Here is a 25,226-nt window from a genome sequence, read left to right on the forward strand (position 1 = left end):
AGGTTGGTCGTAGATGTCGAACCAGGTGTCTCTGTACACACGACACACACACGATACACACACGACCAGGGTCGCACACACCACCACCACCACCACCACCACCACCACCACCACCCACGACACCACGACCACCAGCCACCACCAGCCACCAGCAGCAGCAGCAGCCACCACCACCACGTCACTCAGCTCTCAGGATATACCGCTGCCGCTCGGGATCAGCGTCAACGCCATGGAGAGCGAGGACCACGAGACGGCCGACGAGGAAGCCACGTCGCGCAAGGCCAGCGCGGCGATCGAGCGCGACGTGTCGGTGCAGGCCTACCTGGAGCCCATCAACCCCGAGTTCGCCTACCGCGTGCAGCCGTTCGTGTGGCTGGCGCGCACGGCCGACGGGCACGAGTACCTCAAGGTGGAGTACACGGCCGAGCCGGGCTACCACCCGGGCGTGGCCACCTGGTGGCAGCGCACCTACAACCGGCCGGACCCGGCCTTCAACCTGCCCTGGTGGTGGGCGGCGACCTACAAGCGCGACCGCACGATGCTCACCAAGGAGCTGGTGGCCACGCCGCAGTTCCCCACCGTGGGCGAGCTGGTGCACGTGACGGCGACGGTGCGCAACAAGGCCCTGGTGTCGGCGGCGCAAGTGGACGTGTCGTTCTGGCGCGGCAACCCCGACAACTGCTTTGACCTCGAGTGCCTCACCATCGGCCACACCCTCAGTACCCCGCCCTTCCTCTCGACTTCTCTTTTCTCTTTTCTTTTCTTTGTTTCTCATCACGCACACACGACACGACACGACACACACCGCACACACGACACGACACGACACGACACGACAGTTGGGTCGGCGACAATCGACTTCATTCCGGCGCAGGGCAAGCGCGAGGTGTCGTTCCTGATGCGGTACGGCGGGGTGCAGAACATCCACGTGACGCTGGACGACAACGAGCAGCTCGACGAGATGCACGAGGACAACAACCACGCCTACGCGCTCCTGTTCCACAACGTGCGCGAGGGCGGCTACACGCTGCAGACTCTGCGCCTCGGGCGCACCGACGCGGCGCAAGCGGTCATCGACGTGAGGCCGCGCACGAACGCCGATGGCAGCTTCGCCGGCGGCTACACGGTGAGCGCCACCGTGCTGGGCGACACCTTCACGCGGCAGAACCTGGTGGCCCAGTTCTGGCACGGGGCCGTCGGCGGCGGCGGGCGCCTCATCGCCACCGTCGCGGTGCCGCTGCTCGAGGGCTCGGTCGAGTCGACCAGCACCTACGGCCTCAGCGCCTACTGGCACACGGCCAGCCCGGACCTGCACGCGCACGAGCAGGAGCTGCACGCGGTGCTGCTCCACTCGGGCTTCGACCCGACGCCGGCCAACGTCATCTCGCACGTGTCGCGGCGCGTGTCGGTGGCGTGCTACGGCGAGATCGACCTGTGCGGCGTGTGCGGCGGGTTCAACCGCTCGTGCGCCGGGTGCGACGGCGAGGCCCATTCGGGCGTCGTGGTGGACGCGTGCGGCGTGTGCGGCGGCGACAACTCGACCTGCTGCGTGCCGCGGCCCGGCCAGGCCAAGCTCCACCGCGTGCGGCTGACCTCCGACGTGCTCGCCGGCGCCGGCGGCGACGATGACCAGTTGATCAAGCGCGTGCAGGTGGGCGAGCTGGTGGTGTGGGAGAACCTGCTCGACTGGGACGTCGAGATTGTGGCCGGCCTGCAGGACTTGGGATCATACGACCACCTGGCGGCGGCCTTCAACCTGTCGGCCCTGCGCGACCACGACCAGTCCATCCCTCTCCAGCTACCCCTCGCCGCCCAAGACTTATCTCAGTTCATTCAGGTGCGCCCCCCTCCCTCGTCGCTCACTTTTTCTTTCTCTCTTTTCTGTGTGGTTTGTATTTATTTGGTCTTTATTCGCTAAACAATTTACATATTTGATAAATACAGAATTATGTTTCGATGCTGGCGGTGAAGGACCACGTGGACAGCGCGCCCAGCGATGACGAGATCCCAATCCCGCAGCCGGACTCCACGACCCAGTACCTCCGCCGCCGATCGGCCACCGCCGGGCCTTCAGATGCCGCCTGGTTCGGCCACCCCATGCCGTCTGTGCCATAGCGCGACTCAGTGAGCTCACCGTGTCGTTGTGTCGTGTCGGGAACGAAATCGGTGGTTCGGGGCGGCCTGCAGGCGCATCACAACAGTGGACGGTTTCGTGCGGGTTGCGCGCGTACCCAGGACCGATGACGACGGAGAAGAAGAGGGCGAGGAGCGGCCAGCCGAGTTCGCCATGGCCGGGGTCTGCTGCGCCCCCGACGGGGAGGAGGAGGAGGAAGAGGAGGAGGCCGCCGCCGCCGCAGCCCAAGGCCGCCAGGGCGGCCGACCGCTGCGGTCAGTGGTGCTGTCCATGCTCAAGGAGCACAGGCGCCGAATCGACCGCCTGCGCGCGTTCGCTAACTCGACCACCGCCAACAACCACAACCTCGAGCCGGTCCAGCAACAGGCGAGGGACGCGCTTCGCACCGTGGCCGCCGACTCCGCGTTCTACGACCCGGAAGTCCGGGAGACGAGCGCGTGGGACCTCGGCGGCGGCGGCGCCGAGACGGCGGCGATGGCGCGGCAGATCCGCTGCCTCTGCCCGAACCGGGGCGGCTCGAGGCGCGTCAAGCGCATCGGCGAAGACCCCGCGGTGATCGGCATCGGCCCGAAGGGTCCGGCGCGCGTGGGTCCCGCGCTGGGCGTAGGCCCTGGTGCGGCGCGCGGGGGTCCTCCCAGGTCCATGGGCATCGGCACTCAGCACGCCATCAAGGCCGAGCTCGGCCTGCTCGACACGGGCAAGAAATCGATGGAGAAGATGCTGTCCGATACGGTGTCGGTAAACAACGCGCTGGCGATCATCGACCAGGCGCCGACGCTCATCGACCAGGCGCCAATGCTGGTCGACGCTTCCACGGGCCTGATCGCTGCGGCCGGCGACATGGTCACGACCATCGCGTCCGACCCGTTGACGCTCATCACCATGATCGACCCCGTAACGCTCATCGCCGCGCCGGCCATGATACCACTCAGCATGCTCGACAGGGAGCTTTCGAAATGGCAGGCGAGCGCGGAGGGCAACTCCCTGCAGTACGCGGGGGCCACCACCGGGCGGGTCTTTGTGGGCGTGCTGCGCGTCGGCATCCCGCTGGCCCTCACCTTGGCACCCTTGGCCTTTGGCGTACCCGTGCCCCCCACGGCCTTAGTGTCCGTCATCGCGCCCATCGTCAAGCAGGGCGTCCAGCTCGCCGACACGGCCGCCGGCCACTACGGGGTCCCCACGCTCACCGATCGAATGAACGGAGCGGTGGGCAACCTGATGGACGGTGCCTCCGGAGTGGGGCGCAGCGGAGTGGGGCTCCTGATGGACGGTGCCTCCGCCGTGACTGGAGCGGGGCGCGGCGGAGTGGGGCTCCTGATGGATGGTGCCGCTTCCGTGAGCCAAGCCCTGGTGCCCCGCAGCCAGCGCGGCAACGGAACAACAGCCTACAACCACCACTACGACGACGACGACGACGATGGCTACTATGGCCACGACCACGAGAGGCACGTCAGCAAGCGCGCGGGAGGCACGAATGCAGCGCTGAAGCAGGCGCTGGTCGACCTCTACGGCCGGTTCGACTTTGAACAAGTCGCGAGCAGACCGGACGGGCCGTCGGCGCTGGCGCCGGGCGGCGCGAGCATGCCGCACCGGTTCTTCACGCCGGGCGTCTACCTGTGGCACGACGCGCGCCACCCGGCCGTACACGGCGCGATCGTGGTGGAGCCCTCGAGCTACGCGCCGGACGCGTGCGGCGTGTGCGGCGGCGACGGCTCAGCGTGCTACGTGGACTGCGCCGGAGTGGCGGGCGGCCTGGCGACGCTCGACAACTGCAGCAACTGCACGGGTGGCACTACCGGCCTCGAACCCAACTTCTTCATGAACGCGTGCGGCGTGTGCGGCGGCGGTGGCGGCAGTGATGAAGAGGGCAACTGCACCGACGTCCAGGTTCATTTTCCTCTCACTTTTTTTTTTCATTCGTTTTCTCTTCTTTTTTCTCATGGAAGACTCTCTCTCGATCTTACTCCTCCCACACTCAGAGACGCAGCGAATTTGACCACACGGCTGCGGCGCCCGCGGTTATGCTCCCGTGCGCCGCGACCGAGGTGCGGGACGAACGCGGCGCGTGCTGTGCGCCGTCCGAGCTCGACTGCGCGGGCGTATGCGGCGGCAAGGCGGTGGTGGACGAGTGCGACCAGTGCGTGCTGGGATCCACGGGCCGCGAGTTCAACGCCGCCAAGGACTGCGCCGGCCAGTGCTTCGGCAATCGTTCCGCCTCTGATCCGTACGCGTTGCTCGGCAAGCGGGAATCGTGTGTGTCGTGCTGACTCACAGTGTGTTGTGTGTTGTGTGTTGTGCAGGGCGTGCACGTGTGCGCCTGGCGAGCTCGACGCGTGCTTCGTGTGCGGTGGCGACAACTCGTCGTGCACCGGGTGCGACGGCGTGCTCCACTCGGGCGCCGCCCGCGATCTCTGCGGCGTGTGCGGCGGCGACGGCTCGACCTGCTGCCGCCTGCCCTTCGCCCAGGTGTCCGTGGTGGTCCGCGGCTTCGAGCCCCTGGCGCCGCACCGCACGCTCGACGCCGGCGAGACCCTGGCCGTGACCAACCTCCACGCCGGCTACACCTACACGTTCGTGCTCGTGCGCTACACCGACCACGACGAGGCGGCTATAGATAGCTGGCGTGAGCTGGCACCGCTGCCGCCGGCCCGCACGCTGCGCACCGTGCTCACCCAGCCGGGCGAGTACCTGCTCACCGCGCGGGAGAACACGCTGGCCACGGTGCGCCTCAGCGTGCGCTACAACGCCAAGAGGCGCGACGCCTGCGGCCACTGCGTCTACCCGCCGACGACGTCGACCGCCGACGGCGAAGACTACGACAACGACGACAAGCGGCGCCACCAGCTGGTGGCCTACGCCCAGTGCTGCGAGGTGATGGGGCCGGACGTGGACGTGCATGCCTGGTTTGAGAGCACGCACGTGGTCGACGCTGCCAACCCGACACGCACAGTGCGCATCGTCGAGCGCACGGGTCACTATCGCAGCGCGCCCACGCGCCATCTGCTGCGCCTCATCGCGTCGCAGACCATCGACGCCAGGACCTGGCGCACCAGCGGCGGCGGCGACCAGCAGCGGCTGGCGGTGGGCGACGTCATAGTGCTTGAGAACCGCGACCTGCTCGACCACATGATCACGATCTCGGGGCCGCAGCCACTGCCCGTCGTGGTGCTCGAGCGCGGCACGACCGTCGAGGTGGGTCCGCTGCTCACGCCGGGCACCTATCGGGTGGTGTCCAACCGCAACCTGGTCAACACCAGCTTCGCGGTCGAGTTCGCCTTTGCCTGCACGGTCCACGCGCCCGAGCAGCCCCAGCTGCTGCCCGCGCGCCAGAGCTCTCAGGCTGCGGCCACTACGGCGGCGACTACGGAGGACCGGATCCGCTTGATGGCGCTGATTGTGCTTCCTGTGGCGGGTGCCGTCGCGCTCGTGGCTCTGGTGGGCCTGGTGGCCTTCGTTCAGACCCGGCGGAAGGCGCAGCACAGCGCGTGCAACTTGGCATAGAACTAGCAGGTGCTCCAACAACAATATTGTATTGCCCACTTACTTACTTGGTCACCAACACCACATCACTCAGCGAACCGGCGAGCGCCTTTAGCGACACACTGCACGGGTCCACTGTCCACCGCGTCGTCCGCACGGCAGAACATCGGCGGATGCCGCTGCGGCAGCTGTGAGCGTGCGCCATCGTGAGTGAGCGAACAACACTCGTCAAAGTTGTCAGTTCTCTTGTTTATGCGTCAAATAATCGCTTTCAAGTAGAGGAATAATGTGATTGACCCACCCATGGGTTACACGCCAAAAGCTCAAAACTGAAGACAAGGAAATGATGCGTTATGTCCGTTTGAGATAGCAAAATTATAATTGATCAAATACACTTGCAGTGAGGAGGGAGCACTCACACGGAGACGGGCTGCTGCGCCATCCGCCGAGACTTGACGAAGGCCACCAGTCCCCACGCCAATCCCACGACCAACACGACCAGGCCTGCTGCGACCACCGATGGAAGCCCCAGCAGCGACGCACCACTTATCATGGTGGGCGACAGCTGCGCGGGCGCGGGCATCGGGGCGTGGACCACGCAGGCAAAGGCGAACTCGATCGTGAAGCTCGTGTTGACCAGGTTGCGGCCGACCGATATCACTTGGTAGGTGCCCGGCGTGAGCAGCGGCCCGACCACCACGCTCGTGCCCCGATCCAGCACCACGTCGGGCACCGGCTGCGGCCCATCAATCGAGATCACGTGGTCGAGCAGGTCGCGGTTCTCCATTACTATGACGTCGCCCACCGCCAGCCGCTGGCCAGCCGCAGCGTTCCAGTGGTCGGCGTCGATGGTCTGCGGGGCGACGAGGCGCAGGAGGTGGCGCGTGGGCGCGCTGCGGTAGTGGCCCGTGCGCTCGACGGTCGTGTGGGCCACAGTGGGGTCGACCGGGTCGACCAGGTGGGTGTTGGCGTACCAGGCGTGGACGTTGTCCGACCCCATAGCCTCGCAGCACCGCGTGTAGGCCACCAGCTCGCGCCGCCGCTGCGTCGCCTCGACCGATGAGTCCTCGGCGCCGACGTCGGCGTCGGCGTAGACGCAGTGATCGCAGGCGTCGCGCCGCTTGGAGTTGTAGCGCACGGTCAGCCGCACCGTGGCCAACGCACTCAGTGTGGTGGTGGTGGTGGTCGAGGTGGTGCTGGTGGTGGTGCTGGTCGAGGTGGAGTTGGGGTCGAGCGCGGTGAGCGCGTACTCGCCGGGGGCGGCGATCTCGATGTGCAGGGTGCGGCCGGGCTCGAGCGGGGCGAAGCGCTGCTCGATGGTGTGGTCGACGAGGCGCACGAGGACAAAGGTGTAGGCGCGACCGGCGTGGAGGTTGGTGAGGACGAGGGTCTCGCCGGCGTCCAGGGTGCGGTGCGGCGGGAGGGTCTCGAACCCGCGCACGATGACGTGGACCTGGGCAAAGGGCAGGAAGCAGCAGGCGGAGCTGTTGCCGCCGCACACGCCGCAGAGATCGCGCGTCAGGCCCGAGTGGAGCACGCCGTCGCACCCGCGGCACGACGAGTTGTCGCCACCGCACACAAAGCACGCGTCGAGCTCGCCCGGCGCACACGTGCACGACCTGCACACGCCATACGACACAGCGTCAGCCCGACACATGATACGACACGACACGTTACGACACGACACGACACGACACGCACTGTGTGGAGGGGGAGAAGGGGGCGTACGGATCGGAGGCGGAGCGTTTGCCGAAGCACTGGCCGGCGCAGTCCTTGTCAGCGTTGAACGCGCGTCCGGAGGTGCCCATCACGCACTGACCGCACTCGTCGACCACGGCCTCGCCGCCGCACACGCCCGCGCAGTCCATGTCTGAGTCAGGCACGTGACCGTCGCCCTCCACATAACACACGCCGCACGCGTCGAGCGTTGCATTTCCAAAGCACGTGCCCTGGCAGTCCCTGCTCATGTTGGCCCGATACTGGTTGACGACACGACACGCACCGCACACGACACGACACGACACGCACCGCACTGTGTAAGCGACCGAGCGCTGACCCGGGGGGGTTGAGGGAGTGACGAACCAGGGGCACGCGGGAGTAGCCGCCCACGCAGACGCCGCAGTTGTCGAGCACGGCCGAGCCGTTGCACGAGCCGGCGCAGTCGACCCAGTAGTCGGGGCCGGCCGCGAAGTGCTCTGGCAGGGCGCACACGCCGCACGGGTTGATGCGTGCGGTGCCGTTGCACGTGCCGGCGCAGTCGCGCACCGCGATCGGATCCACCCCCGACGCGCCCCCCACGCACACGTCGCAGTCCAGCGTGGCCGACCCGAAGCACATGCCGGCGCAGTCGAGCTCCTCCGCCGCGCAGCAGAGCCCGCGCGCGTCCACCACTCCCGCCGTGCATAGGCCTTCATCCTCCGTCACCATACGCTTTTGCGGCTGCGGAACCTGCAACACGACACGACACGACACGCATGAGTGTGTGACGACACAACACGACACACGACACACGACACACGACACACGTACATCGAAACCGGTGCTGCCGCCGATGCAGCGGAAGTCGGGTCCCAAGGTGGCGGTGCCGTTGCATGTGCCGGCGCAGTCGTAGGTCGCCGGGCCGCCGCACACGCCGAAGCAGTCCGCGCCGGTCGTGGTGGGCAGGTCCAACGTGCCCCCGACGCAGTAGCCGCAGCGGTTGACGTAGGCCTGGCCGAAGCAGTCGCCCGCACAGTCGCGGTCCGCGTCGATCGGGATGTTGGTGATGCCGCCCGCGCACACACCGCAGCTGTCGGTGACCGCCGTGCCGAAGCACACGCCGTAGCAGTCCTTGCGCTTGAGTACAACGGGCACGCCGCTCGTGCCGCCCTCGCACACGTCGCAGTCGCCGACGCGGGCGTCGCCAAAGCACGCCCCGGCGCAGTCCTTGGCCGCTCCGGGCGCGCGGCCGGTGGTGCCGCCCGCGCACTGGCCGCACTCGTCCAGCGCGGCCGCGCCGTTCTCCACCCCCGCGCAGTCTTTGCAGCCCGAGCCGTCGCCGCCGCACACGCCGCACGCGTCCGGCGCGTAGCTCGAGGGCTCCACCACGATCGCGCCGTGTACGGCCGGGTGGCGCGCGTCGTGCCACAGGTAGACGCCCGGCGTGAAGAACCGATGCGGCATGCTCGCGCCGCCCGGCGCCAGCACCGACGCGTTGCCCTCCGATCGGCCGGCGAGGTCAGAGTAGGCGAACCGGCCGTAGAGGTCGTTGAGGGAGCCCAGGCTGGTGCGGCGCTGGCGGGTGGTGGTAGGCGGGCAGAGGCAGCGGATGGGCAGCCTGGGCGTGCCCGGGGCGGGGTCGACGAAAAAGGTCGACGCCGTGGCCTCCGAGCGGAGCCGGGTGATTGCCTGCATGTGCGTGTGTGTGCGCAAGTGGTGAGACACACTCCGTACACTCCGCACACGACATACACGACACGACACACGACACGACACACGACACGGGGGTACCTGATCGATGCCCGGATTGAGGATGCCGGTGGCGTTGACGACGGAGCGCAGGCGGGCGAGCTTGCGCTTGTGGTCCTTGAGCATGGACAGCACCTGCGACCGCAGTGACCGTCCAGCTGTTGGCTCGTGGTGGTGGTCGTCGTCGTGGATGTCGGCGTCGTCCATGTCACGCGCCTCGTGCCACTCGTCGTCGGCCGGGGCGCAGCAGACGTCTCTCATCGCAAACTCGCGCACCTCGTCGCCGTCGAAATCGAACTCGAAATTATTGTAATCTTCGGCAAATAGATCGTCGGTGGTCTCGGCCTCGCGCTTGACCGGCGCGACCGGCACGAAGTCACTGGCACTCGTGATGCGCCTGGTCACCCACCCATCCGCCAAAAAAGTTACTTGTATCGTGTCGTGTCGTTGGTCGTGTCGTTGGTCGTGTCTCATACCAGCGGGCCGAAGCCGTGCCAGGGCGCTGGCGGAGGTACTTGGTAGTGGAGTCAGGCTGCGGGATCTTGATCTCGTCATCACTGGGCGCGCTGTCCACGTGGTCCTTCACCGCCAGCATCGAAACATATTTCTGTATTTATCAAATATGTAAATTGTTTAGCGAATAAAGACCAAATAAATACAAACCACACAGAAAAGAGAGAAAGAACAAGTGAGCGACGAGGGAGGGGGGCGCACCTGAATGAACTGAGATAAGTCTTGGGCGGCGAGGGGTAGCTGGAGAGGGATGGACTGGTCGTGGTCGCGCAGGGCCGACAGGTTGAAGGCCGCCGCCAGGTGGTCGTACGACCCCAAGTCCTGCAGGCCGGCCACGATCTCGACGTCCCAGTCGAGCAGGTTCTCCCACACCACCAGCTCGCCCACCTGCACGCGCTTCACCAACGGGTCGTCGCCGGCGCCGGCGCCGGCGAGCGCGTCGGAGGTCAGCCGCACGCGGTGGAGCTTGGCCTGGCCGGGCCGCGGCACGCAGCAGGTCGAGTTGTCGCCGCCGCACACACCGCACGCGTCCACCACGACGCCCGAGTGGGGCTCGCCGTCGCACCCGGCGCACGAGCGGTTGAACCCGCCGCACACGCCGCACAGGTCGATCTCGCCGTAGCACGCCACCGACACGCGCCGCGACACGTGCGAGATGATGTTGGCCGGCGTCGGGTCGAAGCCCGAGTGGAGCAGCACCGCGTGCAGCTCCTGCTCGTGCCCGTGCAGGTCCGGACTGGCCGTGTGCCAGTAGGCGCTGAGGCCGTAGGTGCTGGTCGACGCGACCGAGCCCTCGAGCAGCGGCACCGCGACGGTGGCGATGAGGCGCCCGCCGCCGCCGACGGCCCCGTGCCAGAACTGGGCCACCAGGTTCTGCCGCGTGAAGGTGTCGCCCAGCACGGTGGCGCTCACCGTGTAGCCGCCGGCGAAGCTGCCATCGGCGTTCGTGCGCGGCCTCACGTCGATGAGCGCTTGCGCCGCGTCGGTGCGCCCGAGGCGCAGGGTCTGCAGCGTGTAGCCGCCCTCGCGCACGTTGTGGAACAGGAGCGCATAGGCGTGGTTGTTGTCCTCGTGCATCTCGTCGAGCTGCTCGTTGTCGTCCAGCGTCACGTGGATGTTCTGCACCCCGTCGTACCGCATCAGGAACGACACCTCGCGCTTGCCCTGCGCCGGAATGAAGTCGATCGTCGCCGACCCAACTGTCGTGTCATGTGTGCCGTGTCGTGTCGTGTGTGCGGTGTGTGTCGTGCCGTGTCGTGTGTGCGTGATGAGAAACAAAGAAAAGAAAAGAGAAGTAGAGAAGTAGAGAGGAAGGGCGGGGTACTGAGGGTGTGGCCGATGGTGAGGCACTCGAGGTCAAAGCAGTTGTCGGGGTTGCCGCGCCAGAACGACACGTCCACTTGCGCCGCCGACACCAGGGCCTTGTTGCGCACCGTCGCCGTCACGTGCACCAGCTCGCCCACGGTGGGGAACTGCGGCGTGGCCACCAGCTCCTTGGTGAGCATCGTGCGGTCGCGCTTGTAGGTCGCCGCCCACCACCAGGGCAGGTTGAAGGCCGGGTCCGGCCGGTTGTAGGTGCGCTGCCACCAGGTGGCCACGCCCGGGTGGTAGCCCGGCTCGGCCGTGTACTCCACCTTGAGGTACTCGTGCCCGTCGGCCGTGCGCGCCAGCCACACGAACGGCTGCACGCGGTAGGCGAACTCGGGGTTGATGGGCTCCAGGTAGGCCTGCACCGACACGTCGCGCTCGATCGCCGCGCTGGCCTTGCGCGACGTGGCCTCCTCGTCGGCCGTCTCGTGGTCCTCGCTCTCCATGGCGTTGACGCTGATCCCGAGCGGCAGCTTGTGGTTGGGACCCAGGCCCAGGAAGGCCTGCGAGAACATGAACTCGTAGTTGACGTCGATCCCCACCGCCGTGGCGCGGTTGCGCGTCGACGTCTGGTGGTCAAGCGTGGCCTTGCTCTGCGAGCGGCCCGAGTGCTGGCCCACGACCTGGGTGTGATCGTTGGGGCCGAGCGTGACGCGGTCGCCCACCATGACGCGGTTCGACGGCACAAAGTCGGTCGGCGAGCGCGATGAGTAGGTGAGCACGTTGAAGGGCTCGTGATCGGGCGCAAACCACCACAGGTCGCGCCCGTCGGCCACCTGCACGCATTCGACGCCGCAGCTCGACGACAGCCACACGTCGAGCGCCCCGACCGGCGCCCCGGTCTGGTCGACGATGGGGAACTTCCACTGGTCGCGCGTGGTCGAGATGTAGAGCACCGCGTCGTCGCCCGACGCCGTCAGCTCGCGCGACACTGTGAGGCGCTCCATCACGTCACGCCCGTCGGCCACGGCATTCTTCTTGAGCGCCGACGCACTCTGGTGCAGCTTGCCCACCACTACAGCCAACTTGCCGTCCAGCGCGTTCTGTGCGGTGGGGCGTGTGCCGTGTAGGTCGTGTTAAAACGCGAACTACAACCATAATAGAGGAGGGACGATGTACGCCCGAGGCGGTGCTTTCAATGGCTACGGTGTCGCGCGTGATCTCGAAGGACGACGTGACGCCGTCCGCGTTTGTGAGCTTGGTGAAGGACCCGTAGCCCCGCAGGGTGCGCTGGTTAACGGCGATCTCCTCGCCCTCGAGCACGTCGTAGTGCGTGGGCGGCGCGTTGATCACGGCGAGCAGCTCCGGCACGCTCTCGAACCGCACCATCGTGGGCTCGCCCACGCGGTAGCCCAGGCCGTACAGGTTGCCCACGCTCAGGGCCATGTTGTTGACCGTCACCTCCTGCTCGTCCTCGCTCTCGCGGTACGCCGGCCCCGCATAGCAGTGCCGCCCTGTTGCCCCGCCATCGTCGTGAGCCAAATCATCGCACACGACACACGCGACACACACGCACGCTTAACACACGAACCGTTGATGAGGAAGGGCTGGTTGGAGTCGGACTGGGCCGTGAGGCTCACCAGCATGACCTTGTGCACCGACTGGTCGGTCGTCGACGTGTACTCGACTGCCACGACCAGCTCGTTGGTGCTGCTCTCGTCCACGTTGCCTGGTGGGTGGTGCAAAAAATAAAGTAAAATAAAAGAGTGCAGAATGTTAAAATAAAAAGCAAACACAAAGCCAAAAAAAAAGAAAAAAAGAATGCGTACCGATGGCGAGCTTCAGCTCGGGACTGCGGGTGGTGGTCGTGGTGGGCACTCGCCCAGTGGGCACCGCGTAGCCCGAGGAGCCCACGAGCTCCATGCACTTGGCCTGGCCGCACGTGAGGGCATCGACCTGGAAGAGGTAGGCCTCGGCGCCCAGCGTGAAGCCCACCACGAGCTCGTCGTCGAGGTCGTCGTTGAGATCACCCGCCACCAGCCGCAAGCTGCATAAGCATTGTGTTGTCGTGTCGTTTGTCGTTTGTCGTTTGTGGTGTCAATAACCCATGAGTGGCAGGCGACGGGGGAGGCGACGTACTTGACGTTGGAGTTGAGCATCCACGAGTCCTCGGCGACGTTGAGCAGCTTGGCCATGGTCATCGGGAAGGAGCTCACCGTCTGGTCGATGGTGTAGAAGTAGACCGAGATGGTGTTCCAGTCCACGATGCCCAGGGCCAGCTCGCGCGAGCCGGTGCCCTCGAAGTCGCCCAGCGCGAGGCTCACCGCGTGGGCCTGGTCGACGTCCCGCAGGGTCATCACATCGCCCGCCAGGGCCAGCCCGGAGCCCGTCTGTTGGAACACGCCCCATACCACCGTGTGCTCGCCTGCGATCCACGACGCCACCAGCTGCACCCCCGTATTTCCCGACGGAACGCGTTAACAAAATAGTCCTCCTCATCATCATCACCATCATCACCATCATCACCATCATCACCATCATCACCATCATCACCATCATCACCATCATCACCATCATCACCACCGTCATCACCATCATCATCACCACCATCATCATCATCATCATCATCATCATCATCATCATCATCATCATCATCATCATCATCATCATCATCATCATCATCATCAGGGTGGCGTACGACGTCGAAGCCGAGGCCGATGTCGCCAACGGCGAGCGCGTAGGAGAAGCCGGGCGAGTCCACGCGCGTCGAGCTCGCGGTCGGCGGCGCGGTAAGGTCGTAGGTGGGCGCGTCCGGCACGGTGATGGATATGGCCAGGGCGAAGAGGTGCCGCAGCACGGACTCACTGTCGAAGCAGCCGCACGGCGACAGATCGGCCCGGTTGGGCTTGACCATGCCGGCGGGCCACACGCTGGTGTCCTCGATGCGCAGGTCCCACTGGAAGAGCCGCAGCTGGCCGGACTTGTGGTCGATGTAGCCCAGGATGAGCTCCGGGTAGCCGTCGTTGTTGAAGTCGCCCACCTGCAGCTCGAGCTGGGCGCCCACCACGGCCGGTACACCACCTTGGCCCACCACCAAGTTACGCACCTGCATCCATTGCGTACGAGGAAAAAAGAAATGAATTATTAAATAAATAATCATAATCATAATAAATAATTAACGTACGACGAAGGTAGCGGGCTGGAAGGCATTGCTGCCGACGTAGGTGAAGGCCACGTGGAGGGGTCCGCCTTCGTAGGCGAACATGGTGATGGTCTCGTCCTTCCAGTCGTTGTCCAAGTCGGCGGTCACGCTCGCCATGAGCATCTTCTTCTCGCTCGGCTCCGGGTCCTCGAACTTAGCCAACGCCTTGCTATCTGCATAGTGGCATCCATGTGTAGCGTACTTAGAACAATGTAATAATTTTTTAACAAAGCTCCGTTTTTGTTTTATTTCCGTGTTTCGTTTCGTTTCGTTTCGTTTCGTGTGGGGAGGAGCAGACGCACCGCTACAGCGGGCCTTGACCATGAGCGCTCGCTTGGGGGGCGGCGTCGGCGCTACGTTGTCGTTCTCGCACGGATCGACCACGTCGGGCTCCACCGCGTTCACAGGAGTGACAGCATCCGTAGTAGTCCATGGATTCCACGCGCCCCACACCGCCTTGCGGGCGCCCGGGCGCTGTCGGAAGAAGGGCGCCGTGGCATGGCGCACCGTGGTGGCGCGCAGGTGGTAGTCCTCCGTGCCCGGGTACGGCCGCGGCCGCGCGTAGTCGTGCTCGTGTTCCCCGCCGGCGACCTTCTTCTCATGCGGCTGCCGCTGGCGCCGCCGGGTGACGTCGTCGCCGTCGAGGCACTGGGGCTGTTCGTCGGCACACAGGTACTCCTCGCCCAGCACGCCGATGTCCGTCGCCGTGAGCTCGCACGAGGCGCCGCCCACGCACAACGCCGCCACGCGTTGCTTGACCTTCTCGGCGTCGGCCTCACAGTCGCCGTGCACGACGATGTTCTTGAGATCGCCTTCGCAGTAGCCCTCGATGCGGCCATAGCGCGCCAACACGATGTCGGAGATCATACCTCCGGCCGGGCACTCCAGGCGCACCGTGTCGTTGACGTTGTCGGCACGCCCATACATCTCTCCGCCGCCAAACCCGCAAATCTCCTCTGTGTGCAGTGGGTCGCGTGTGTCGTGTGAGAAGAGGAACGGTGGGTTGAAAAGGCGGGTGGGTACGGGGAGCCTCGAGGCAGCTGCGGGTGGTGACGTCGAGCCACCAGTCCCGCACGTAGCCGGTGCCGTCCGCCTGCTCCACGGAGAGCACCCACTCGGCCAGCGCCGGCCGGCCCACGAAGTTGGCCGCCAGCTCGCGCACCGTCTCGCCCGTCCACTCCGTCAGGCTGCCGCTCTTCATCGTATCGTCTACTCGTCGAGTGGCGTGTGTCGTATGGGTGGAATGTGAGTGAGATGAATGCAAAGGCAAGGAATGCGAAGCCATGGTATATGGATGGTACCGCCAAAGGGCTTGATGACGACGGTCGCGGTGTGGTTCTTGGCGCGCGGATCGTTGCTGGCCGGTCCGGTGCGCGTCAGGCTGATCCGGACATGCTGGGGCAGACTGTGCGCGACGGCCACCTTGACGGAGATGGACGTCAGGCAGTCCACCGGCGAGAGGGCCATGCGCGAGAGCACGAAATTGTTGGGCACGTTGCCCAGGCTCTGCCAAGGCTTCAACGATCTCTCGATCCGCCCTGCGTGTTGTATCGTGTCGTGTCATGCGTTGTGTGTCATATTGCGTCGACATACGGACGCGTTGTGTATCTTGCGGTGTCGTGCGTGTGACGTGCGCGCGCGCGCGCTGTCGTAAGTACCGCCATCGAGCTCGTCAGTGTGAGCGTCGCAGAAGAAGGGCTCCGAAGACGACCCCTGAGGGCGCACGACGTGCAAGGAGCCCATGTCCACGCGCGACAGGCCCGACTCGATGGCCAGACTCACGGTCTCGCGCTCCATGAACCAGCGGCCTTGGAGGCCATCCAACAGCGTGTCCAGCACGTTCAGCCGGTCGGCCGCTCCCGTATTCGGCGAAAGCTGGGTGGGTCCGGATGCATCAGACTTGCACACGCGACACACGCGACACACGCGACTGGCGTACGGTTTGGGCGAGGGCAGTGTCAAAGGAAGCGAGAGTGTCGCGGTTGGTCAGGTGGTCGGCCCACGAGATGCTCGACTCGGGCAACTCGGGCACAGGCACCGTGACCTCGCCCAGGCCCTTGACCTCGAGCTCCAGCTGGCTGCCCACGAAGACCAGCGCCGTGGGCTGGAAGTAGAGCACGTGGGCGCGGTAGGTGCCGGCCAGGTCGAACGAGAGCTTGTACTCGAAGTAGGCGCACTCGGGGTTGCGCGAGTTGACCAGGCAGTCGCTGTAGGAGAACGACCGCGCCACGCCGCCGCGGATGCCCAGCTGCGGCTGCAGCGCCGGCCCGTCGACAAAGGCCAGGTCGAACCCGTCCGAGTCGTCGCCGCCCAGGCGCGGCCGGCCCTGCGCGTCGCAGAAGCTCACGCGCACGCTCTGCTCGCGCAACACGCGCATCTCGCCGTCGGCCTCGTTGGCCTTGGCCGCCACGATCGAGCTGGGCAGGTGGAGCGGGCCGTAGAGCTGGAAGGTGAGCCGGTCGCGTGACTCGCGCGTGTCGTTGCTGAACTTGCGCGCCCACTCGATCGACACCGTGAGCTGGCTCGTGAGCGTGTCGTCGTTCTCCTCGGCAAAGGCCAGCACGCCCTTCGGGATGATGCACAGGCCGCTGATCTGGAGCGAGTCGGCCTGCGCGATGGCTCGGAGGTCGTAGGGCGTCACCGGGCCTCGCCACACCTCGAGCGCGAGCGCACCGTCGCTGATCGTGTTGCCCTGCGCGTTCAGCCTGATGACGTCGTCATCATCATCGTTCACATGTCCGTCAGTCAGTCAGTCAGCTGGAATGAAGTGTAATGGATTGAACTTGATCGTCGTTGTGAGTGATTCGTGAACGAATTGATGATGAACGGATGAAATTGGGGGGGGGAGTGAGTGAGTACTCGAGGGAAGTCTTGGCTCGAGAGATGACGCAGTTCTCGGACTTGACGGTCGTGTCGGGCACATCGGCGGCCCAGATGCGACCCGAGACGGCGATCACGGTCGGCTGGATGGCGTTGAGCGAAAAATCGGCGCCCATCGGCGCAATGCCGGCCAGGATGGGCTCATCGTCCGGATAGCCTGCCCGCCTCCCCCCCTGCGGCGTCAGTTTGTCGTCATCATGACAGAAAATCTCAATCCTAGAATGGATGGGGGGGGGCGTAGAAGAAGTGGTTTACGGTATTGGCAGGCGGGGCCGTAGTAGTTGGGCGAACACACGCACTCGACGATGGCAAAGTCCCTCGACCACCAGCAGGCGCCACCGTTCTCGCAGTCGGGCTGGCACGTGGGGAAGGCCGCCGAGGCCGTGCGGGACATGCCCAGGCGAGTCTGCACCTGCACCTGCGCCATCTGCAGCTGCGACACCTCGGCAGACGCCAGCCTCGTCAGCAGGCACGTCAGTTGCGTGTCTGCGCTCACACCACCACCACCCCATATATATGAATGTGGCAGCCAGAACAACAGCCTACATGTGTAAATGGGGAGACATTATATATCTAGATGTTGATGAGATACATATATATATATATATTTCTCAACATGTTGGTGGAGGACGAACCAGAGGTCGTGAGCGTGCTGGCGATGCACTCGGCATTGAGTCCGGTGACCTGCAGCACGGGCGCCTCGACGGGCTCGGGGTTGAGGTCGTAGCCGTGCACGGTGAGCTTCAGAGGCGAGACGCCCCCCGACACGACCTCGATGGTCGCGTTGACGATACGCGGGGCACCCGGCTGTGTGTGGATATGGGATGTGTCGTCATGTCGTGTTGCGTCACACCAGATGATCAGTTGTAGGGAGAAAAATGGATTTTGTGAGAGGAGATGGTGGTGGGTGGTGGTGGTAGGGGCAAGATTCGAACCGATGGCTTGCGGGCAACGGAGCCGAGGATGGTGACAGTGCAGGGGTTGCCGGCCTGCGTAAACACTCTGCTGGCCGAGAATGGCCGCTGCTCGTTGGGAGCCAGCTGGCTCAGGTTGGTGAGCGGCTCTTCCCAGCGGAGGTAGTTGTTGCGATTGTCGCCATTCTCGAACACGCACATGGGGCCACCCGCCTGCTTCTCCCAGGCCTCGAAGCCCAGGCGAAAGGTCTGGCCCGCCGAGGCGGAGAACTCAGCTTCCCAGAGGGGTCGGTTGGGGTCGATGGGGCTGGCGAAAGGCATCGTGTTGTCGGTGTAGAAGACCAAGCACTTCTTCTGGCCCGCCACGTTGAGCGTGATTGCCCACTCCTCGTCGTTGTCTGTGTCCAAGCTGTCCAACAACAGCAACAAGACGAAACACACCACAACAAAACCAACCAACAATACCCACGAATATACTAAGGATGGCCACTGTCACCAGAGTGGGGTGTTGGGGGGGAGGGGTACAATTTGCAGTCCTGCGAGAGGCGCACTTGCGTGTACTCCACGCGGTAGTCGATAGCGGTGGATAGGTCCACCAGCTGTTGGAGCAGGAGGAGATACACGATGATGGATGATATTGATGCCCAGCAGCCCCAACGCAAGCCGCCTGGCAAGCGAGAGGCCTCGCCCATATACGATAATAAAGATGAGAGACTTATGGTCGTGGTGCTGATGATCGTAAACAAGAAGAAGTTGTGATGGGTAAGAGGGGAAACTGCCAGTCCGCGGTCCTACCTAAATCAGCACGGCCTCCCCCATATTAGGTAACAGAAACCGTGGGGTGCAGATTGAGAAGGAAGACAGTGGCCTTCAAGACAATGGGGTTGTATGTCTAGCGGACAGCTACCACTTTGTTATTGAACACAATATAACAAGACAAGTAACCCTCCGCGAGGCACGTCACGTTTGGGTCGCTTGGAAGGATTAGCAACAGGAGCACGATCCAAGTACAAAAGAAGAAAATCCGTCGAGATTGGGAAAAAAAATCAAGTACCTACATAACACAACAAACATAGAACAGATCGATAGGAAGTCCCGCATAACCCCAGAGCGAAAATTGTCGCAAAATCTTGGTGGGGTCAAAGAAAAAAGGGCGCGAAAGACAAACAAATAAGTGCGGTGAATTATTCAAAAATATATTTTACCTCCGCTATTTTACCTCCGCTACCTCAGGGGTTCATTACGGACTGGAGATGAAGGACGAGAGGTCTGCCCGCCCATTGGTGAAAATGAATAGAGCCGCCCACTGGGAGAACACTGCACCCCACCTCGTCTCCCATTCGCCACTTCGCGCCGACGCTTATCTCGCGCAACAACCGCACACCCCACCTCGACCGCCGGCGTAGAGGACCCGGCGTAGAGAACCCCATGATTTAGAACAACGCATAAACCTAAATTGTCTGGTCCACGTAGCGTTGTAAATGCGTTGGCGGACCTTCCCGGCTTCACTCCGGCGGCAGCGTAGAGAAGAAGAGCAGACCGAGCCAAACTCCTACACCGAACAACAACAAAACGATGCCGGTGGTGGGTTCTTCTCTCTGGCTGACGAAGGTCCTTGTGGCCCTGCTCCTCGTGGGTCCTTCCCTTGTTCGTACGTCTCCGTACCTGCCTGCTGTTCCTTTTAGTCTCTGTTTTTTTTTCTGTTTGCCGAGCAGCCACTATGTTCTTATATTCTCTCTCTCCTGGCGGCCGTGTAAAGTGGGCCTGACGTGCAGCTACCCGAGCTATGGCAAGTGCACGGCGAGTTATTCCTTGACCAACATCTCCGACCCCCAGATCCAGACCTGGCTCACCTCCAACATTGCCGCCAACACGGAAAGCTCGTACACATAACCATCCACGCCTACATGCTGAGGGTCTGTACCACAGGGCTAACACAGTTCCCCCACCTCCTCTTTGATTACATCAATCAACAGGGTCACCTGGACCGGTTATGTGCAAAACAGGGCCGTCGCCAACGTACTCACTTTCAACTTTACTGCGAGCGAAGATGCCGCTGCCGCTGCAGACTCATCGACAGTCACCGGTTCAACCCCCCCCTCTCCCTCCCTAGCAAGCCTTAAAGCTCCGAGCAGTTCTCCACTCCCAATTCGCATCGATGGTTACCTCGTTTCTGCTCGTGCGCTGATATCCTCCCCTTTCATCATCTTCTTCTTCTTCTTCAGGTCTGCTTCTAGCCATCTCTCAGACGCTCAGCTCGGTTTGCCAGCACGGCAATGCGACCAATCAGGTGACCTCCGTCGTGAAGGTGTGCGAGTCGCCGTCGCCCACGCCCTCCGCTACGCGATCGCCTACGCCGTCGCGGACGGTGACGCCCTCCTCGTCGAGCAGTGTCACGCCCAGCAGGTCGGTGACGCCGACACTGACGCCCTCCATCTCGGTGTCGCCCACCGGCTCCCGGTCGCCTTCGCCTTCCCCTACGCCGTCGGGAACGCCCACGACCTCGCCTTCGTTGTCGCCCAGCCCATCCACGTCGGCGTCGGAGTCGCCCTTTATCCAGCCTTCGCTCTCGAGCTCGCCGTCGTCGTCACCCTTGGTCGAGCCTTCGTTCTCCAGCTCGCCGTCGTCATCGCCCTCGCTGCCGTCATCATCGGCCAGCCCGTCGGGTTCGCCGTCCGCCACGCCTTCCGTCTCTACGTCCCCATCGCGCACGCCTTCCCCCTCGCGCTCGGCCACGCCCACCATCTCGGCGTCGCCCTCGCAATCCAGGTCGCCCTCGCCCACGCCGTCGCAATCGAGGTCGCCCACGCCCACGCGCTCGGTGACGCCCACCATCTCTGTCACGCCCTCCACCACGCGGAGCGCCACCCCATCGATCTCTGTGACGCCCACCGTCTCGGTCTCACCCTCGCAGTCGCGGTCGCCCTCGCCCACCCGCTCGACGATCTCCGTGACGCCCAGCACCTCGGTTTCGCCAACCCGCTCCAGGTCGCCCTCGCCCACCCGCTCGGTGACGCCCACCATTTCGGTGACGCCGTCCCGCTCCAGGACGCCTTCGCCCACCCGCTCGGTGACGCCCAGCACCTCAGTTTCGCCAACCCGCTCCAGGTCGCCCTCGCCCACCCGCTCGGTCACGCCCACCATTTCGGTGACGCCGTCCCGCTCCGGGACGCCTTCGCCCACCCGCTCGGTGAGGCCCACCACTTCAGTGACGCCGTCCCGCTCCAGGACGCCTTCGCCCACCCCCTCGGTGACGCCCACCATTTCGGTGACGCCGTCCACCACGCCCACCATCTCAGTGACGCCGACCCGCTCCAGGACGCCTTCGCCCACCCGCTCAGTCACACCTACCATCTCCGCTACGCCCTCCACCACGCGCACACCCTCCAACTCGCCCTGGCCCTCGGCCTCGCCGTCCGTTTCGCCCTCGATCCCTTTTTCGCCCTCGTTCTCGCCCCAGGCCTGGCCCTCCAGCTCGCCCTCGCCCTCTGCATCGCCCTCGGCGTCGGCGTCGCCGGCCGGGCCGGCGACAGTGCGTCGGTGCTCGCAGGTGTCGGCCAAGCTCGAGTCCGGCTCGCCCTTCACCGCCGCCGTCGACACTGCTGCCGCAGCCTTTGGCGACCTGGTGTCGGCAGGCCTCGTCGCACAGCAGCAGTTCGTGTGGGCTGCGGTGGACGTGCAGTCGCTGGTGGCGGTGCCGTTCGACGAGCCCGACACGGTGCAGGTGGCGTTTGCCGTCGAGTTCGAGATCGCGGCGGCGCTGGCCGGCGAGGCGTCGGCACGCATCGGGTTTGCCGTCAACGTGGCGCTGGCGGGCATTGCTCCGGTGGCGGCCGACAGTTCGCTGTTCGAGGTGGCCTTCACCATCACCCCCTGCCACCACCATTAAACATTGATTTTTTTGGATTCTTTATTTAGTTGTTTTCCTTTTAAATAAATGTTATCCACAATCATGCATTCCCTTCCTCCTCTTCTTCTTCTCCTTCTTCTTCTTCATCTTCCGCTTCGTCGTCGTCCTGCTCCTCGTCTCCGCCAAACACTTTGGCGACGGTCACCACGACCGGGTGGACCAGTACCATTGGAGAGTGCGTGAAGAAGCGGAGAGGCGCCGCCGGCGCGCACGCGCAGACCACAAGAAGCGCCGCCATCTCGTGGGCCAGCCCTTCTTCTCCGCCATCATCGTCATCGTTGTGATCACCGTCATGATCGTCCTGGTGCTGGTGGTCGTGGTCGCCGGCCGGCGGGCTTGACCGCGTAGGAATGCCGAAGGTGCGGGCCAGCTCGAGCAGCGACTGCGTGCGGCACAGGGTGGGCGGGAGCTCCTCGTCGTCGCGCTCGCCCTCCTCGAGCGGTGGGTTGGACCAGTAGACGAAGAAGGGCTGGGTGTCGCTCACGTCGAACCGGTCGGCCATCGCGCGCGAGCTGGCCCGGATCTTGACCACCACCCGGGCGTAGTCCGCCTCGCTCGCCGTGGTGTCGATGTTGCAGTGCACCTCCAGGAATTCTCCATCTGCGTTGTGTGTAATAATAAAATAATCGATTTAATTTACTTCCAGATATGCAAATATAGGAATATTTAAAAATCTATATATATATATATTATTTGCATATCTGGCGCCAGAAGGAATGTACCTGTTCCGGGTACGGCCAGCTTCATCACCGCGTCGCAGTTGGTGAGCACGTCGCCTTCAGGGGCCTGCAGCATGGCCGCACTCGCTGTGTGTTCGGTGGAAGGGGCGAAATGAATTCATTAGGCGAGAGAGGTTCGGGGATTTGGTGGCGCCGTTGGCAGGTACCTCGGCCAGAGCCAATGTGGGGGACCACCCGAAGCACGTTGTTCATCCCGAACATCCCGGCGGCCAGAAAAACCTGGGACTGGGCAACCCTGTACTTCCAAAGCTCCACTACAGCGTGTGTCGTGTTGTGTGTGTCGTGTGTGTCGTGTCGTTGGTCGTGTCGTTGGTCGTGTCGTGTCGTGTCGTGTCGTGTCGTGTCGTGTCGTGAGACAAAAGAAAATGGCACGCACACATGTTGCAGGTTGGTACCAAGGCTGCTCAGATGGGAGAGCTGGGGCTCACTGGCGCGGGAGATGACCCTGGCGGCTGCGTCACCACAGGCCACAACCGCTCCTTCGGGGCGAGGCTTCATCAGCTCGTCGTGCCACTTCTTCTCGCCCAACAACGATTCTTGTTGCGGGGTCTCCTCCACCTCGCCGGGCAGCTCGCACCGCGCCGACAGGAGCAGCACGGCCAGCAGCCTGCCCCCACCCCACCACACGGAAGAGATACATGAGTCGAGGGGAATTGGCGAGTTGGCTTTGGGGGTGGGGTGCGGTGGGGGGGGGGTTTACTCCTGGGCGGTGCAGTTGAGGCGAAGCTTGTCCGCGAGGGCGCGGAATGCAGAAGGCAGGAACCACTCTTCGTTCATTTGCCCTGTTTCCGAGTCGATTCGAAGATGTCAGACTGTGTGGTGCGTGTGTGTGTTGCGCGTGCGGGGGGGTCTGACCGGGAGCGCGTTCTTGAAAGTAGATTCGTTGGGGCTCGGTAGGGGAGGTGTGGAAGATGCCCGAGTAGTGGTTCCACAGCAGTTGCTCGTCCTCTTCGTAATACTGGCCGCTGTTGTATTCGACCTGCATGTGTACGTTGTGTGTCATGTGCAACATAAAACAAGATATATAGATATAATATATCTTTTAGTATTATATATAATGCTAAAAGAACGAGCTGTGGGGTGGCCGTACAATGCGGAGCGCATGCTTCTCGGGTTTCCCGCCCTGAGTGATCGTCACCTCGAGATCACACTCCACCAGTCTGATCCAGGACTTCCACACCCGCACGTAGGATTGCACCCGCACGTGCTGTCGCGCGCACCAATTGTCAGCACCAATCAGCAGTGATAAAACCAGCCAATCAACTTTCACCAGCAATCAAGAGTGGTGCGTGGATTGGTGGTTCACTTATTCTTACCTGCTTGATGAAGTCAGCAATTTCTTGGGCGGTCATGGACCTCTGTTGCCCGCGCGGGCCAGAGCCGATGCGGGTGTCGACCGATTCCCAGAACGAGACCTGCTCGATTCGCCGCTGGTGCCGAACCGCCTCGATGTGGGCCAGCACGGCGTCCAGCTGCTTCAGCGCGGCCTCTTTGTCCGCCCGCCTCCCGCCTTCGTCTTCGTTTTCGCTTTCCCTTTTTGCTTCATCGTCGCCCTGGCTTCGTTCTTTCTGCTCTTGCCCGGCGAACCATTGCTTTGCCACCATCTCCAGGTCCGGTTGGGCGAATAGATCACCACAGGGCGCTGAAAGGAAATGACGGTGAGTGTTAGACCATATGTGTACACCTATAGTGTATATTGTATTTTATATACTGATGGTTGTGGGTACCGGCCAGTAGGGAGAGCGCGGCTCGTGGGCTGCCCGTCGGGAACGGGACGCGGTCAGTCGAGCAGGCCATCACCGGGGGTAACACGTCGGACAAGAGCCAGCGCAGCATTCGGTGGTGCGATGCGACCAACGCGCACGCGTCGCGGCTCACCGCGCGGAGAGCCAGTGCGTCATCCCACCCAAGCCACGCACTACTCCCCACAACGCCGGAGTTAGAAAATATTTGTACAATTCAAATCTAAAATAATAAAGATAATATTATTGGGGAGCACCTGATGAGTGGGTCGAGCACGAGGTCGGGAAGCGAGAGGAGCGTCAAAGGGCTCGAGTCGCCTACGCGGAATGCGGGCTGCCTCGACTCCGAACGGGCTCGCTTGGTCCCCCGAGCTCCAGCTTCGTCCGGGCTGCCCCCTGTGCTCTCCAGAGCAACCGAACGTTCTTCGTTCTCGCGTGCGGCCCTCTTCATCCTTTGTGGTGCGTTAGTGCGTATGGCACAGTTTCCGCGTCTCTGGCAGCTTCAGCCACAGGCCTGCACTTACGGCGGCTTCCGCCAGTTGAGTAATGGTTCGTCATCAGTCGACAAGAAATAGCTTTGCGATTTCCTTTGGTTTCTTTCTCTTTGTTGCCACAAAAAGATGGATCGACTTTGCTTCTGCTCCTGTGGTCGATGGATGTCTGCAGCGCAATTCAAACAACATGTTGGAGGTTGCCCGCTTCCAACGCCAGAGCTGCTAGTCCTCTCGCCCTCACCCCAGCCGTCAACCTCAACCTGGCCCATCTTCTCACCATCACCGTCGCCCTCGCCCTCGACCCCACCCGTCCTGTCGCCGTCGCCGTTGCCGTCGCCATCGACCCCGCCCGTCCTCTCGCCCTCGACCCCTCTGCCCGTCCTCTCGCCGTCACCGTCGCCCTTGACCTCGACCTGGCCGCCTGTCCTCTCACCATCACCCTCAACATCGACCTCGACCTCG

General features: G+C 63.6%; 5 protein-coding genes across 5 annotated transcripts; 3 read left to right on the forward strand and 2 right to left on the reverse strand.

The window, feature by feature from the left end:
- Positions 1 to 13: 13 nt before the first annotated feature.
- On the forward strand, positions 14 to 5,635 carry ACA1_059580 (uncharacterized protein; the record flags this gene model as incomplete). Its single annotated transcript, XM_004339216.1, has 7 exons — positions 14 to 25; positions 194 to 719; positions 840 to 1,837; positions 1,945 to 2,102; positions 2,188 to 4,021; positions 4,114 to 4,385; positions 4,435 to 5,635. 7 exons carry the CDS (start codon positions 14 to 16, stop codon positions 5,633 to 5,635), a joined length of 5,001 nt encoding a protein of 1,666 aa, XP_004339264.1.
- A 394-nt stretch (positions 5,636 to 6,029) lies between these two features.
- Positions 6,030 to 18,570, reverse strand: ACA1_059590 (FGGAP repeat domain containing protein; the record flags this gene model as incomplete). Its single annotated transcript, XM_004339217.1, is given in 25 exon segments — positions 6,030 to 7,233; positions 7,343 to 7,593; positions 7,697 to 8,062; positions 8,144 to 9,001; positions 9,104 to 9,458; positions 9,577 to 9,668; positions 9,776 to 10,773; positions 10,899 to 11,985; positions 12,062 to 12,396; positions 12,474 to 12,611; positions 12,712 to 12,929; positions 13,022 to 13,329; positions 13,581 to 13,988; positions 14,067 to 14,257; positions 14,387 to 15,040; positions 15,108 to 15,293; positions 15,386 to 15,622; positions 15,743 to 15,797; positions 15,810 to 15,959; positions 16,024 to 16,789; positions 16,944 to 17,121; positions 17,220 to 17,450; positions 17,600 to 17,771; positions 17,900 to 18,287; positions 18,404 to 18,570. The coding sequence occupies 25 exon segments, from the start codon at positions 18,568 to 18,570 to the stop codon at positions 6,030 to 6,032; spliced, it is 9,993 nt and encodes a 3,330-aa protein (XP_004339265.1).
- An 883-nt stretch (positions 18,571 to 19,453) lies between these two features.
- On the forward strand, positions 19,454 to 21,767 carry ACA1_059600 (uncharacterized protein; the record flags this gene model as incomplete). Its single annotated transcript, XM_004339218.1, is given in 5 exon segments — positions 19,454 to 19,529; positions 19,638 to 19,761; positions 19,855 to 19,964; positions 20,187 to 21,418; positions 21,429 to 21,767. 5 exon segments carry the CDS (start codon positions 19,454 to 19,456, stop codon positions 21,765 to 21,767), a joined length of 1,881 nt encoding a protein of 626 aa, XP_004339266.1.
- Positions 21,768 to 21,828: 61 nt separating this feature from the next.
- Positions 21,829 to 24,721, reverse strand: ACA1_059610 (uncharacterized protein; the record flags this gene model as incomplete). Its single annotated transcript, XM_004339219.1, has 10 exons — positions 21,829 to 22,388; positions 22,511 to 22,594; positions 22,675 to 22,763; positions 22,905 to 23,135; positions 23,229 to 23,310; positions 23,384 to 23,507; positions 23,619 to 23,735; positions 23,845 to 24,170; positions 24,256 to 24,446; positions 24,528 to 24,721. The coding sequence occupies 10 exons, from the start codon at positions 24,719 to 24,721 to the stop codon at positions 21,829 to 21,831; spliced, it is 1,998 nt and encodes a 665-aa protein (XP_004339267.1).
- Positions 24,722 to 24,922: 201 nt separating this feature from the next.
- On the forward strand, positions 24,923 to 25,186 carry ACA1_059620 (uncharacterized protein; the record flags this gene model as incomplete). Its single annotated transcript, XM_004339220.1, has 1 exon — positions 24,923 to 25,186. A coding segment is annotated over one exon (264 nt), but the record flags the coding sequence as incomplete, so codon positions are not given.
- Positions 25,187 to 25,226: the final 40 nt, after the last annotated feature.

Source organism: Acanthamoeba castellanii (genome assembly GCF_000313135.1).
Source record: "Acanthamoeba castellanii str. Neff unplaced genomic scaffold scf7180000084599, whole genome shotgun sequence".
NCBI classification, from domain to species: Eukaryota; Discosea; order Longamoebia; family Acanthamoebidae; genus Acanthamoeba; species Acanthamoeba castellanii.